The sequence below is a fragment of the Heptranchias perlo genome, chromosome 24, assembly GCF_035084215.1.
Source record: "Heptranchias perlo isolate sHepPer1 chromosome 24, sHepPer1.hap1, whole genome shotgun sequence".
Lineage (NCBI taxonomy): Eukaryota > Metazoa > Chordata > Chondrichthyes > Hexanchiformes > Hexanchidae > Heptranchias > Heptranchias perlo.
In genome coordinates this window covers 17,462,051-17,477,730 of record NC_090348.1, presented here as the reverse complement: position 1 = coordinate 17,477,730, position 15,680 = coordinate 17,462,051, and the positions used below count along the sequence as shown (strand labels likewise).

General features: G+C 43.8%; 1 protein-coding gene across 1 annotated transcript in view; it reads right to left on the bottom strand.

Annotated features, from left to right (window-relative positions):
• Positions 1-15,680, bottom strand: part of lamb4 (laminin, beta 4) — a 102,488-nt gene that overhangs the window by 45,349 nt on the left and 41,459 nt on the right. The window contains exons 12-17 of the mRNA XM_068004823.1: positions 15,155-15,267; positions 10,675-10,754; positions 8,368-8,518; positions 7,075-7,203; positions 5,705-5,884; positions 4,699-4,820 (exon numbers count right to left, since the gene is read on the bottom strand). Of these exons, the coding sequence (XP_067860924.1) occupies positions 4,699-4,820; positions 5,705-5,884; positions 7,075-7,203; positions 8,368-8,518; positions 10,675-10,754; positions 15,155-15,267 (775 nt within the window). The remainder of the gene's footprint in view (positions 1-4,698; positions 4,821-5,704; positions 5,885-7,074; positions 7,204-8,367; positions 8,519-10,674; positions 10,755-15,154; positions 15,268-15,680) is intronic.

The following is a 15,680-nucleotide window of genomic DNA, read 5'->3' as shown; positions in this document are numbered from 1 at the left end:
CGTTTACGTCGAAGAATGTCCCAAGGGGCTTCACAGAGGCATAAAAAGACAAAAATGGACGCCAAGCCAAATAAGGAGATAGTAGATGGGGTGACCAAAAGCTTGGTCGAAGAGGTAGGTGGAAAGGCAAAGGGGTTTAGGGTTGGAATTCCAGAGTGTGAGGAATAGGCGGCTGAAACTACAGCTGCCAATGATGAACTGGAGGTAGGGATTCACAACAGGCCAGAGCCGGAGGAATGGAAAGTACTGGGAAAGGTGTAGGGCCGGAGGAGGTTGCAGAGAAAGAGATAGAGGCTCCATCACCAAGACTGCCTACTTCCATCTCCGTAACATCATCCGTCGCTGCCTCTGCCACGGCTCATTTGCTACTGAAACCCTCAACGATGCCTTTGTTACCTCTAGACTCGACTATTCCAATGCTCTCCTGGCCGGCCTCCCACCTTGCACCCTCCGTAAATTTGAGCTCATCCAAAACTCTTCTGCTGTATCCTAACTCCCATCAAGTCCTGTTCACCCATCACCTCTGTCCTTGCTGACCTACATTGGCTCCCCAGTTAGGGGACGCCTCGATTTTAAAATTCTCATCCTTGTTTTCAAATCCCTCCATGGCCTCGCCCCTCCCTATCTCTGTAACCTCCTCCAGCCCTACAACCCACCAAAATCTCTGTGCTCCTCCAATTCTGGCCTCTTGCACATTCCCAATTTTCATTGCTTCACCATTGGCGGCCCTGCTTTCAGCTGCCTAGGCCCTAAGCTCTGGAATTCCCTCCCTAAACCTCACCGCCTCTCTACCTCTCTCTCCTCCTTTAAGACGCTCCTTAAAACCTACCTCTGTGACCAAGATTTTGGTCACCTGTCTCAATATCTCCTTATGTGGCTCGCTGTCAAATTTTGTTGGTATCGCTCCTGTGAAGCATCTTGGGACGTTTTACTGTGCTGAAGGTGCTGTACAAATGCCATTTGTTGTTTTGTTGTATTTGCTCACAGTAACTTTAAAGACTGGTATCCGAGCTGTTCTTTGATATGTACATAATAGAATTAAAGAATCATAGAAAGGTTACAGCACGGAAGGAGGCCATTTGGCCCACTCAGTCCGCGCCAGCTCTATCCAAGAGCAATCCAGCTAGTCCCACTGCCCCACCTTATCCCCGTGGCCCTGCAAATTTTTTCCTTTCAAGTACTTATCCAGTTCCCTTTCGAAGGCCATGATTGAACCTGCCTCCACCACCCCCTCGGGCAGTGCATTCCAGATCCTAACCACTCGCTGTGTAAAAAAGTTTTTCCTTCTGTCACCTTTGGTTCTTTTGCCAACCACCTTAAATCTATGTCCTCTGGTTCTTGACCCTTCCGCCAATGGGAACAGTTTCTCTCTATCTACTCTGTCTAGACCCTTCATGATTTTGAATATCTCTATCAAATCTCCTTGCAACCATCTCTGTTCCAAGGAGAGCAACCCCAGCTTCTCCTGTCTATCCACGTAACTAAAGTCCCTCAGCCCTGGAATCATTCTAGTAAATCTCTTCTGCACCCTCTGTAAGGCCTTCACATCCTTCCTAAAGTACGGTGCCCAGAACTGGACACAATACTCCAGTTGTGGCCGAACCAGTGTTTTATAAAGGTTTATCATGACAATAAACATGCATGGGAATCCCTGCAAAAATGACATTGTTGCACCTAATGCCACTTGATGCCAATAAGACTGCTATTATTCTACAATGCTGGTTGCAAATGTCAGCTGGCCCACCATAGTTCAATGAGAACAGTGATAATTCGTGGAGGCAATTTCTTCTGCAAAATCCAGGATGTTTCAAACCATCCAGAAACATGTTGGTACTGTGTGCTGTCTCTGTCTGTAAATGTAAGGAATCTTACAACACCAGGTTATAGTCCAACTGTTTTATTTGAAAATCACAAGCTTTCGGAAGCTTTCTCCTTCGTCAGGTGAGCAAGTATGAGATTCCATGGAAGATTACCGCATTCATATTCAGTGTTCGTCTTCTGAGGAGGTCTATGCGATTTTTCGCGGTGGCCCGTCGGAACTGTCGATTGACGAGTCAAGCGTCATATCCCGTTCTTACTAGGGCGTCTTTCAGCGTCTGTAGGTATCCATCGCGTTCCTCCTCGTCTGAGCAGATCCTGTGTATTCGCAGGGCCTGCCCATAGGGGATGGCCTCTTTGACGTGGTTAGGGTGGGAGCTGGAAAAGTGGAGCATCGTGAGGTTGTCCGTGGGCTTGCGGTAGAGTGAGGTGCTGAGGTGCCCGTCTTTGATGGGCACATCGGGCCACAGCGAAAAATCGCATAGACCTTCTCAGAAGACTAACACGGGACGCAACCAACAGAGTACCCTTCGTCGTCCAGTACTTCCCCGGAGCGGAGAAACTACGCCATGTTCTCCGCAGCCTTCAACATGTCATCGATGACGACGAACACCTCGCTAAGGCCATCCCCACACCTCCACTACTCACCTTCAAACAGCCACCCAACCTCAAACAGACCATCGTTCGCAGCAAATTACCCAGCTTTCAGGAGAACAGCGTCCACGACACCACACAACCCTGCCACGGCAACCTCTGCAAGACATGCCAGATCATCGACACAGACACCACCATCACACGAGAGGACACCACCCACCAGGTACATGGTTCATACTCCTGTGACTCGGCTAACGTTGTCTACCTCATACGTTGCAGGAAAGGATGCCCCGGAGCATGATACATTGGCGAGACCATGCAGACACTGCGATAACGGATGAACGGACACCGCACAACAATCGCCAGACAGGAGGGTTCCCTCCCAGTCGGGGAACACTTCAGCAGTCAAGGACATTCAGCCACCGATCTTCGGGTAAGCGTTCTCCAAGGCGGCCTTCGAGACACACGACAACGCAAAATCGTCGAACAGAAATTGATAGCCAAGTTCCGCACCCATGAGGACGGCCTCAACCGGGATCTTGGGTTCATGTCACGCTACACGTAACTCCACCAGCGAAAAAAAGTTATCTGTTTTTAACACAACGGGTCATTCTCTGTCTTTCTCTTCCTTTCGGATGTTTCTCTCTCTCTCTCTCTGTCTTTTTTGTTCTGGCCGTTTGTGTATTCGGTGGTCCTGTAGGTAACATCACTCTGTCTGAACACTTTGATTGCCTTGACAACGGGCAGTTGGAAAGATTGTCTGTAATCACCAGGTATTGTTCTCTGAATATAAATGCGGTAATCGTCCATGGAATTCCACACTTGCTCACCTGACGAAGGAGAAAGCCTCCGAAAGCTTGTGATTTTCAAATAAAACAGTTGGACTATAACCTGTTGTTGTAAGATTCCTTACATTTGTCAACCCCAGTCCATCACCAGCATATCCACATTCTGTCTGTAAAGGCATTGAGCTGTTTCATGATTATAACCGTACTCAAGAATGTTTAATATGATAAGACAAAATGCAGTGAAACTTGTATTATATTTATTAGGTGATATAACAAAGGAGGGGAAGCTGAGGACAACTGTAACAAGGGTTGATGTGTCTAAAATTGATCCCAGTGGTTGCAGGATGTGAAAGGGCAGACCTACAGCTTTCCTGTGCACTAATGCGTGTTCCATCAGCACGGATTCAGAAGGTAACAGTTAATTCTAGAGTTCCAGTTGATGACTTGGTATAAGAGAGCTCTGAAAGCAAAAGTAGCATGTGAAGCTTTGTGCTGTTATTCTGCTGTTATTCTGCGGGGACTTTTTGAATTGATATATTTGAAGAATAATACAGAATTGACACATTTCACTGAAATGCCAAACCATTTCCTACTGATTCATTTAGAATTTCCACCTTTACTGCTACTTTACTGTTAGTCCAACATCAAGTCATAGACAAGCAAGAACTTTCTCCAACTTAAGATCAGCAATACTGAAGCCATTCTGTTCAATTCTGTCAACTGACATTAGAAACGGAGATTGCGGGTACAACAAATGGGGGACGATTGTAACCCTACCTGCCCGGTGGAAACCGGATGGTTGGGCAGTTAAAATCGCCCAGGTTACTTAACCACTGGAAAGCCACCAGGAACTCACCGTTCCAGTTTTGGGGGCTGCCTTGCGAGGGGCCCACATTCGGGAAGTGGGGGAGCCCAAGTTTTCCTTGTGGGGCCCGGAGGAGCGCTACTGCCCCTCTTAGCACCTAGAGAAAAGTGGAAAAATTTCCCTGTTTGGGCCACTTCTGATCCTGGCTCCCCTTCCCACTGTCTTCATCTGGCAGGAAAGCTACAGCGGCTTTCTGCTGATTCCATTGGTTAAAATTGCAGTCGCCGGGTGTAATTTTAACTTTTACCACAGGTGTAAAACGAGCAATACCGAATCAGCCGCCCATTTTACACCCTGACTGACTTTCTAAGATAAACCCCTTTTCCGCCTGGTGATAAAAGTTAAAGTTACCCTAGTCAGCATGGTTTCCCGCTGGAAACCCACTGGCAGTTAAAATCCAGACCATGGTCTGCTAATCTGTGGTACTCTTGATTGCAGTGTTCTATCAGTGTTAAAATATTTCTCAACTTATTAAAGTGACTAATTGTGCAATAATATCAGGATCTATCAGCTTGTTGGACTCACTCACTTCTGTAACTGTCTGAACAAGGGTGCATCATTAAAAGAGTTAATATTTACATATAATACATAGTGTAACTTCAAAAAACCGAGTTGTTTACAGTATTTTCTAACCTGGCTGTGGCTGGCATGGCAACTGTATAAGCTTCCTGTGAGGGCAAGTTACTTCTGCACTGGCTATTACTCCGCTGATTTGTTGGCCGAACTCGAACGCTGGCCACCCAATCATCTGTAGACTGCATTAATGAAGAAGAAATGTATGATCATTTATTTTACAAACAATTTTACAGATTTGTTTTTTTTAGAATTGAGAAACCTAAATGAAGGGCCGAGGTCCAGAGTGCAGGACGCCGTCAGGTTGAAAAGAGTTGAAAAGAAAAATCGGAAAGTAACAGTCAGGTAACTCCAAGTTCAGGTTTTAAAAGCCTGAAGATTGTCAGAGGAGAAAAGACTGAGGGAGTTAAGGAGTTGTACAGTTTTGACACACTGGGAATGAATCATAGTCAGAGACAGTGAAATGAGTTGATCTGTGTAGTGAATTGATTTCAACATGGTAACATGCAGAAAGGAGGAAGAGCATGTAGACTTGTATGTTTCTGTGTAAACTTCTATTATTCCATAGCAGGGCCATGGTATTGCTTTGGACTGCTCTAGTAAAGAGCCAGCATGGACATGATGGGCCAATTGACCTCCTTCAATGCTGTAACCGTCCATGGTTCTACGGTAACATCTAGAATGGCGTCCTAGTAGCTTAAGAGAAAAAGAAAAAGAAAGTTCAGAGGAGTACTGATCCTAGTAATATAAATAAAATAGAGAAGAAAGGCTGCAATAGAAAGAGAAGGAGGAAGGAGGAGGAAAGAGAAAGGTTAGAGGCTAGAGATTCTCAAGGGCAATTAGGGATGGGCAATAAATGTTGGCCTCGCCAGCGACACCCACATCCCCATGAACGAATGAAAAAAAAATATTAGATTGCAGCTTTCTTTGTATCCTTTTCACAAGTACAAGAGACGTGTGGGAGCAGTATTCAAGCCTTGGATAGATGTGGGCTGTTTAGTGAGCGAAGAGTTACATTTCATACATCTGGGAAAGTTAAAGCTGAAGCTTGCAGCACTTTGAATACCTCTGACTCATAGCGAATGGCAGCTGTGAAGTCCACCGGGTATGGAATGTTGTCAATAATGAACTGCAGTCCTTTTCCATGCGGAACACGAGCAAACCCCAGACCAGTCCAGGTTACAGGTCTATCAGGAGCAGATTGTCTGGAAACAATTTGTACCTGGGATTCTGGATTCACGATTTGCTAAAGAAAGAAATATTGCCGATATAAGCCTTGAATTATTTTACCCGTTACGTTGCTTCCTAAGAGAGCACCTCTCAGGATTACAGTTCAAAAACAAAGTGTGCCCCTCTAAGATATACAAACAATTACCCACAAAGCCTTTCTCTTAATTATACACTAAAGAGGAGTGCACATAGTCTCACCACATACTATTGTTCCCCAAGCAGTAAGTTCTGATCAACAAAACAACTTACACCTATATAGCATTCCTCACGTGCAGGAAGATCTCTGAGTGCTTTATAATAAAGAGGAAAGGAATACTGAGCATGGGATAAGAGGAGGAGAATGGAGAGGGTAGAATGTGAAACTAAAGGCAAGGCCACAGAGGAGGGATTTGAGGAGATTTTTGAAAGGGAGAGAGGTGGCAAGGCAGAGGGAACTGGCCAGAAAATTCCACAGTGTAGGAGTGGAGGCATTTTCTTACTGGATGAGTAACCCCAAGACTTTCACAAATTTGTTAGTGGCTGGTAACAGCAGGTTGCCTGCTGTAGGGTGGGACTGGTCTGAAAACAGATCAATCCCATTACCACAAATGGAATATTGAGATAGAAATTGAAGCCTAGGGGTAAATTTCTGACTTTCAGAAATTCAGGTGTGCAATTTTCTGACCGTTAATTTAAATAAGAGAATAATTTGTTATTTAAATTTATGATCATTGGGAGCATGAAATTCGAAAATTACCCTAATATGTCATCATATGAGGTCATCCCACTGTTACTGACATTAGTAGATTTTAGGTTCATCAACTGACATCATATTGCTTTTATTATATTAAAAACCAAAATAAACATATATTAAAAATACCCCAAAAAGCCTGTAGATTATATATTATAAGGAATAACAGATGTCTGACAATGAGTTTAAGGCGACAGCTCAATCTTAATGCTGATAAACCATTTGAGCTTTACTGTTGTAGTTTATGACATTACTTGAACCATTTAATTGCGTCACTGCCAATCTTTGTGCACAGTGTCCAGCCAGTGAAAAAACATTGGATTGGTCAGTCAATCTGATTCCCACTTCTCTCCATAGAAACACAACAGAGTGGCATATTACAGATTATTTCATGATGAATCAGCTGTTATCAATTTCACAACATGTAGAACTTTTTGCTGTAGCAGCTTTGATTATCAGAAAAATGCTTTGCATACCCTCTTCCTCTGACGGTGCACATGACGTTTAGCAATCCTGCGAAGTATCAATTTACCATGTTCCACTCTAAAGTTATAGCCTTGCCTTCGTAAATACTCATCACACGGTGGCAGAGATGTTGGCCTAACCTGAAAAAAGAACTAATTTCATTATTTAGAAAACTAAGGAGTATTGGCCAGTGGGTGAAATAACTCAACGAAACATTTATAAATTTAAGAAGGAAGTAAATATAGTTAACAAGAAAAGCATGAGGTTAGGTTTATGCAAGTCATTTTAAAATGTATCTATATGTCTATTTAGAAAGTATTATAAAATTAGAATTTTTACATCAATAATGTTGTCTTTCAGAAAATAACATTTTGGGGTACAGTATATGAGTAATTTGAGACGTGACATGTGGTAATTGTAGCATGCTTGCACGGAACAGGTGACTTTGGACCTATGGTTGCTGAAGCTTTCCACTACTGGGTTTTTCTCACCCTGTCTGGATCTGTCGTAGACTAATTGATAGAGATTGATTGCTATCATTAGTCAACAACTCCATTATCATTTCATCATCCGACTACCAGAATGGTAGAAGGCGAACTAGATGGACCTTGGTCTTTTTTGGTCCAGCAATTCTTATGTGCCTATGTTTGATTAACACCTGAAAATTGTCTTTCATGAGTTTTTGCACTAATGGAGTAATATTCAATGCCACAGTTGTGTAATTATTACTGCATTAAGTGGTAATGATAAGATTCTAATGGCTAATGAGGTATGCACAAGTAATGTTTTATTCCAACCATGAAAGTACAGAGTGTCTTACATTACTAATGTTGCAGAATGACATCAGAAACAAGCAAATAATGTAAGCTCTGGGTGAAAATGTGAGTTGGGTCTCTGAGCTTGACTGCAGCACAGACAGTTGGAGGTGAATTAATATCTCTTAGTTTACAAAAGATATTTTTCACCTTTTTTAAATGAAACATCAAATTTCCTACTGGGGCAAAGGCCTCCCATAGCCACTCTGATGATGCCCCTGACAGGGAGGATCTGCCTGCAACTCAGAGAGGCTTCATTCACTTTAATGGGGTCCTAGGAGCTGATTTGGAATTGGATCAGACTCAGAACACACTGCTGACAAAGCATGCTGAATAGTCAACCAGTAATGTTATTATATTGCTCCTCTACATTTAGGTGACAGTAAAAGCATTCGAGCAAGTGTGGCTTAAACATTACATTTCACTGTAAGTGGATGATGAGATCATATCTGAAAAATTAAAACAAAAAAAAGTTTTAGAGGTACAGACCAAAGAACCGCTAATCCCTAGTTGCTCCGCAAGCTCAGCTTCATACAAATAGTAATCCAATGGAGCAAAGAAGTAACCAGGAGCCGGTTCATTACATTGGCGGCTGATGATGTTGGGTAGACATCGACACTGTCCATCATGCAAGGAACAACTGCAAAATACGGACAATACATTCTCAGCTAACTGCAGTGGACATGCAACAAATGGTACCACAATGCTATGGGATGACACTGTTTACTATTCAGCAAATTGTCTGCCACACAAGCTCCTTCCACCGTTCTGTGTGCAGATTTGTTCACATCAGTTCAAATTCATAAGTAGAGTCTTCACTATAAGCATTTCAGACAGGAGAGACTTAAGTTTGAAAAATTTACTGGAATTGCTCAAAAATGTATTCTGTATTCCACTTAAATAAACAAAATTAAGTCATTTATTTCAATTAAAAGTTCTTGTTAATGCAACTGCTACTAGGTGGTAGAAGTCAAAAGCAAACAAATACAGCTGGTTAAAGCTGTACATGCTCTGTGGTGGTTACTTTAAAAGAACTATCAAATTCAAGATGTGGAGATGCCGGTGATGGACTGGGGTTGACAATTGTAAACAATTTTACAACACCAAGTTATAGTCCAGCAATTTTATTTTAAATTCACAAGCTTTCGGAGGCTTCCTCCTTCGTCAGGTGAACGATGTGAAAATGAAATCCTCGAAATGAAATCGCATTTATAATTCACAGAACAATGCTTGGTGAGTACAGACAGTTTTTTCAACTGCCCGTTGCCAAGGCAATCAGTGTGCAGACAGACAGGTGTTACCTGCCAGGTCTCACAGAATATACAAATCACCAAAAAAAAACAACAAACAAAAAAAAACAGAGATAGAGAGGTAGAAACATAGAAAAGACAGCAACTGACCCGTTATATTAAAAACAGATAACATTTGTTCGCTGGTGGGGTAACGTGTAGCGTGACATGAACCCAAGATCCCGGTTGAGGCCGTCCTCATGGGTGCGGAACTTGGCTATCAATTTCTGCTCGACGATTTTGCGTTGTCATGTGTCTCGAAGGCCGCCTTGGAGTACGCTTACCCGAAGGTCGGTGGATGAATGTCCATGACTGCTGAAGTGTTCCCCGACTGGGAGGGAACCCTCCTGTTTGGCGATTGTTGCGCGGTGTCCGTTCATCCGTTGTCGCAGCGTCTGCATGGTCTCGCCAATGTACCATGCTCTGGGGCATCCTTTCCTGCAACGTATGAGGTAGACAACGCTGGCCGAGTCACAGGAGTATGAACCATGCACCTGGTGGGTGGTGTCCTCTCGTGTGATGGTGATATCTGTGTCGATGATCTGGCATGTCTTGCAGAGGTTACCGTGGCAGGGTTGTCTACCTCATACGTTGCAGGAAAGGATGCCCCAGAGCATGGTACATTGGCGAGACCATGCAGATGCTGCGACAACGGATGAACGGACACCGCGCAACAATCGCCAAACAGGAGGGTTCCCTCCCAGTTGGGGAACACTTCAGCAGTCATGGACATTCATCCACCGACCTTCGGGTAAGCGTACTCCAAGGCGGCCTTCGAGACACACGACAACGCAAAATCGTCGAGCAGAAATTGATAGCCAAGTTCCGCACCCATGAGGACGGCCTCAACCGGGATCTTGGGTTCATGTCACGCTACACGTTACCCCACCAGCGAACAAATGTTATCTGTTTTTAATATAACAGGTCAGTTGCTGTCTTTTCTATGTTTCTACCTCTCTATCTCTGTTTTTTTTGTTTTTTTTTTTTTGGTGATTTGTATATTCTGTGAGACCTGGCAGGTAACACCTGTCTGTCTGCACACTGATTGCCTTGGCAACGGGCAGTTGAAAAAACTGTCTGTACTCACCAAGCATTGTTCTGTGAATTATAAATGCGATTTCATTTCGAGGATTTCATTTTCACATCGTTCACCTGACGAAGGAGGAAGCCTCCGAAAGCTTGTGAATTTAAAATAAAATTGCTGGACTATAACTTGGTGTTGTAAAATTGTTTACAATTATCAAATTCAAGTTAGAGCAATGAGGGATTTTATTCTATCAGTCAGCAACAAGAGTCTGTCAACAGTTGACCTTCATAGGTTTATATTTTGTTTCACACTAGCAGATCTCCTGTGGCATGGCTCATGGTAAGTCCAATGATGCGCTGGTTTATAATGACAAGATTATACTGTGTAATATACATAATACTATACTGCTGCTAAGCTAACGTTGTGTTTAGGATGACCTGTTCCTTTAAGATCAGAAACATAGGTGGCAATTATACTTACTGATTATCATAGGCTCCTCCAATGTCACAGTCACAGGGGGAACATCCATGGACACTATTTCCAAGGCCCCAGTAGTTAGGCTATAGCAAAATACAGTAACACCATAAGAAGAAGCATTGCATAGTAATTTTACAAAATCAAGCTATACAATGGCCACCTTCAGTCTGGTACCTTGGCCATGTGACTGTTCTTCATGCATGAGCCTAGATGCACACAAGATGCACTGCAGCAACTCGCCAAGGCTTCTTTGACAGCACCTCCCAAACCCGCAAGCTCTACCACCTAGAAAGACAAGGGCAGCAGCTGCATGGGAACAACACCACCTGCACATTCCCCTCCAAGTCACACACCATCTCGACTTGGAAATATATCGCTGTTCCTTCATCGTCGTTGGGTAAAAATCCTGGAACTCCCTGCCTAACAGCACTCTGGGAGAACCTTTACCACACGGACTGCTGCAGTTCAAGAAGGCAGCTCACCACCACCTTCTCAAGGGCAATTAGGGATGGGCAATAAATGCTGGCCTTACCAGCGACGCCCACATCCCATGAATGAATAAAGAAAAAGGATAGTAAGTACTGGAAAGTCTTCTGACCACTGAACCGAATGCTGCTCTCACCTGGCATCCACGCATGCTCGCTTTCCAAGTGGAGTCACTGGATAGTGATCAGCAGTTGGAAAGTTCACTGATTTTTCTTTTGTCTCACTAGCCCAGGGCCACTGAAACCAACTGTAGACCCCTCCCACCTGCTTCCCCCTTCATATTGCAGTCTTAGCTGAAATCAGTCAACTGAGCACAGGCTGGAGATTGAACCCTGGAATTTTCTTTTTCACTCATTCCTTGAAACATATAGAAAATAGGAGCAAGAGTAGGCCATTCGGCCCTTCGGGCCTGCTCCACCGTTCAAAATGATCATGGCTGATTCCCGCTTTCCCCCCATATCCCTTGATCCCTTTAGCATTAAGAAATATATCTATCTCCTTCTTGAATACATCTAATGACTTGGCCCCCACTGCCTTCTGTGGTAGAGAATTCCACAGGTTCACCACCCTCTGAGTGAAGAAATTTCTCCTCATCTTGGTTCTAAATGGCATACCCCATATCCTGAGACTGTGACCCCTGGTTCTGGACTCCCCAGCCATCGGGAGCATCTTCCCTGCATCTAGTCTGTCTAGTCCTGTTAGAATTTTATATGTTTCGATGAGATCACCTCTCATTCTTCTAAACTCTAGTGAATATAGGCCGAGTCGACCCAATCTCTCCTCATATGTCAGTCCTGCCATCCCAGGAATCAATCTGGTAAACCTTTGTTGCACTCCCTCCATGGCAAGGACATCCTTCCTCAGAAAAGGAGACCAAAACTGCACACAATACTCCAGATATGATCTCACCAAGGCCCTGTACAACTGCAGTAAGACATCCCTGCTCCTGTACTCAAATCCTCTTGCAATGAAGGCCAACATACCATTCGTCTTCCTAACTGCTTGCTGCACCTGAATGCTCGCTTTCAGCGACTGGTGTACAAGGACACCCAGGTCTCGTTGCACCTCCCCTTTTCCCAATCTATCACCATTCAGATAATAATCTGCCTTTTTGTTTTTACAACCAAAGTGGATAACCTCATATTTATCCACGTTATACTGCATCTGCCATGTTCTTGTCCACTCACATTGGAGCCTCTTTGCATCCTCCTCACAGCTCACTTTCCATCCCAGCTTTGTGTCGTCTGCAAACTTGGAAATGTTACATTTAGTTCCCTCATCTAAATCATTGAAATATATTGTGAATAGCTGGGGCCCAAGCACTGATCCCTGTGGTACCCCACTAGTCACTGCCTGCCACCCGGAAAAAGACCCGTTTATTCCTACTCTCTGTTGCCTGTCTGTCAACCAATTCTCAATCCATGCCAGTATATTCCCCCCAATCCCATGTGCTTTAATTTTGCACACTAACCCCTTGTGTGGGACCTTATCAAAAGCCGTCTGAAAATCCAAATACACCACATCCACTGGTTTCCCCCTATCTATTCTACTAGTTACATCCTCAAAAAACTCCAGTAGATTTGTTAAGCATGATTTCCCTTTCATAAACCCATGCTGACTTTGTCCAATCCCGTTAATGCCCTCCAAGTGTTCTGTTATCACATCTTTTATAATAAACTCTAGCATTTCCCCCCTACTGATGTTAGGCTAACTGGTCTGTAATTCCCTGTTTTTTTCTCTCCCTCCTTTATTAATAGTGGAGTTACATTTCCCACCCTCCAATCTGTAGGAACTGTTCCAGAGTCTATAGAATTTTGGAAGATGATCACCAATGCATCCACTAATTCCAGGGCCACTTCCTTCAGTACTCTGGGATGTCGATTATTAGGCCCTGGGATTTGTCAGCCTTTAGCCCCTTTAATTTCCATAGCACTATTTTTAAAATTATTGCTGGTTTCCTTCAGTTCCTCCCTCTCACTAGACCCTTGATTCCCTAACATTTCTGGCAGGTTATTTGTGTCCTCCTTTGTGAAGACAGAACCAAAGTATGTGTTTAATTGTTCTGCCATTTCTTTGTTCCCCATTATAATTTCACCCATTTCTGACTGTAAGGGACCTACATTTGTCTTCACTAATCTTTTTCTCTTGACATATTTATAGAAGCTTTTACAGTTAGTTTTTGTGTTCCCTGCTAGTTTACTCTCATACTCTATTTTTCTCCTCTTAATCAATCTCTTTGTCCTCCTTTGCTGAATTCTGAACTGCTCCTAATCCTCAGGCTTACCGCTTTTTCTGGCAATTTTATATGCCTCCTCTTTGGATCTAATACTATCCCTAATTTCTTTTGTAAGCCACGGTTGAGCCATCTTTCATGTTTTATTTTTGCGCCAGACAGGAATGAACAATTGTTGTAATTCCTGCACACGTTCTTTAAATATTAGCCATTGCCTATCCACCGTCATCCCTTTTAGTAAAGTTCCCCAATCTATCATAGCCAACTCGCACCTCATACTTTCGTAATTTCCTTTATTTAGATTCAGGACCCTAGTTTTGGATTCAACTACTTCACCCTCCATCTTAATGAGGAATTCTATCATGTTATGGTCGCTCTTCCCGAAGGGACCCCGCACAACAAGATTGTTAATTAATCCTTTCTCATTGCACAATAACAAGTCTAGGATCGCCTGTTCTCTAGTTGGTTCCTCAACGTATTGGTCTAGAAAACCATCACGTACACACTCCAGAAATTACTCCCCCACAGTATTATTGCTAATTTGGTTTGACTAATCTATATGTAAATTAAAGTCACCCATGATTATAGTTGTACCCTTCTTGCATGCATCTCTAATTTCCTGTTTAATGCCCTCCCCTACATCTCCACTACTGTTTGGGGGCCTATAGACAACCCCCACCAACGTTTTCTGCCCCTTGGTGTTTCTTAGCTCCACCCATACAGATTCCACATCGTGATTTTCCGAGCCAATATCCTTCCTCACTATTGCACTGATTTCCTCCTTTACTAACAACGCTACTCCACCTCCTTTCCCTTTTTGCCTGTCCTTCCTAAATATTGAATACCCCCGGATGTTCAGTTCCTATCCTTGGTCACCCTGCAGCCATGTCTCTGTAATCGCAACTATATCATAACTTTTAATATCTATCTGTGCTGTTAATTCATCTACCTTAGAGATTAGGCGGCTGAGCTGTTTCCAATTATATGACAAAGATTCTCTGTCACTGACTGCTAGCAAGATCATGAGAACAGCCCCACTCAACTCATCTGAACTTCTCAGTGCCTGACAGTTAAGCTCCGTCTCACCCTAAAGTTACAGAGCCTGAAATTTCTGGGGCCAGAGAGGGCTGAGAGCGGAACCCTTTTCTGCCCCACTTACCTTCTGCTCTAAATATCAGTGGGGGAGAGGGATGTGGGACTAATGATTAAGTCTTCTGCCCTCTCCATGTCAAGGGGGCATACCTGGGGGAGTTCCTGGACAACTTTGGGAATTTCACCCATTATGCCTTTCTAAGACCTCAGTGGAAGACTGAAAGCTGACATGAGATCCATTGAGGTTCTTGGAAGAGCCCGAAAAGTCACAAAGACACAGTTAATCAATCCCTGAGAAGAATGATTACCTTTCCAACAATGACGCTGAGCTCTCTTTGAAGCATGTTCAGAATTGTTGACCCGTCCTTCTTTGGCCCTTCCTGACCCTCCAATCTGCCACTGGAGTTACTGTGGGCCACTCTGACATTCACTGTCGGATCACGCCGGGCGCCTCTCATTTGCCCTTACAGGCATGGGCCAATCATGCAAACGACTCAGTCCCTACGACTTAGGAGGGGGGTCTCCTTCTGTATGGGTGACTGGGAGTTCTGCTCCACTGCACTTGAGCTGACGGAGCTGGACTCTCAGACTTTAGGCTTGTTTGTAAAGTTCTTCAATATAGTATGACAATGAATGGTATTTGATAGAGTGAAGGATTGTATTGTAACGTACCAGACACTGTACACAATTTCGCCCAGTGACGTAGCGCTGGCAGTGGCACTCTCCGGTGACTGGGTCGCAAGTAGAGTGTGGTGACACACTGCCACGGGAATCACACCGACAATCTGATAAAACATCCAAAATCACTTTTCTGTGAAACACTAATGCATCAAAAATCTAGTAAAACAACATCAAACACCTATTGGCTCCACAATTAGTTCTCATTTGATTGATGTTCTCATCTTCACTACTACCTCTAATCTCAAGTGGCACCTGTCTATCCTCCATTGTTAAAGGCACTTTCAAGAAACTCAAATTCCTCTCATTAAGGGCTGATTTTAACAATATAGCCGCCCATTGCTGCCAGCATGAGGCCCAAGACATATTGAGGCCTGGGTCTCATTTCCATGCCATCGGCGAGCTTCGGGTACTAAGCGGGCTCCCCACTGCAGCTCGCCAGTTATGGGAGAGAGGGTGGAAAATCAGATGGCCAACAGCTAGAGCCTGGGGGAGATCCCACCAAAGAATAAAAAATGGA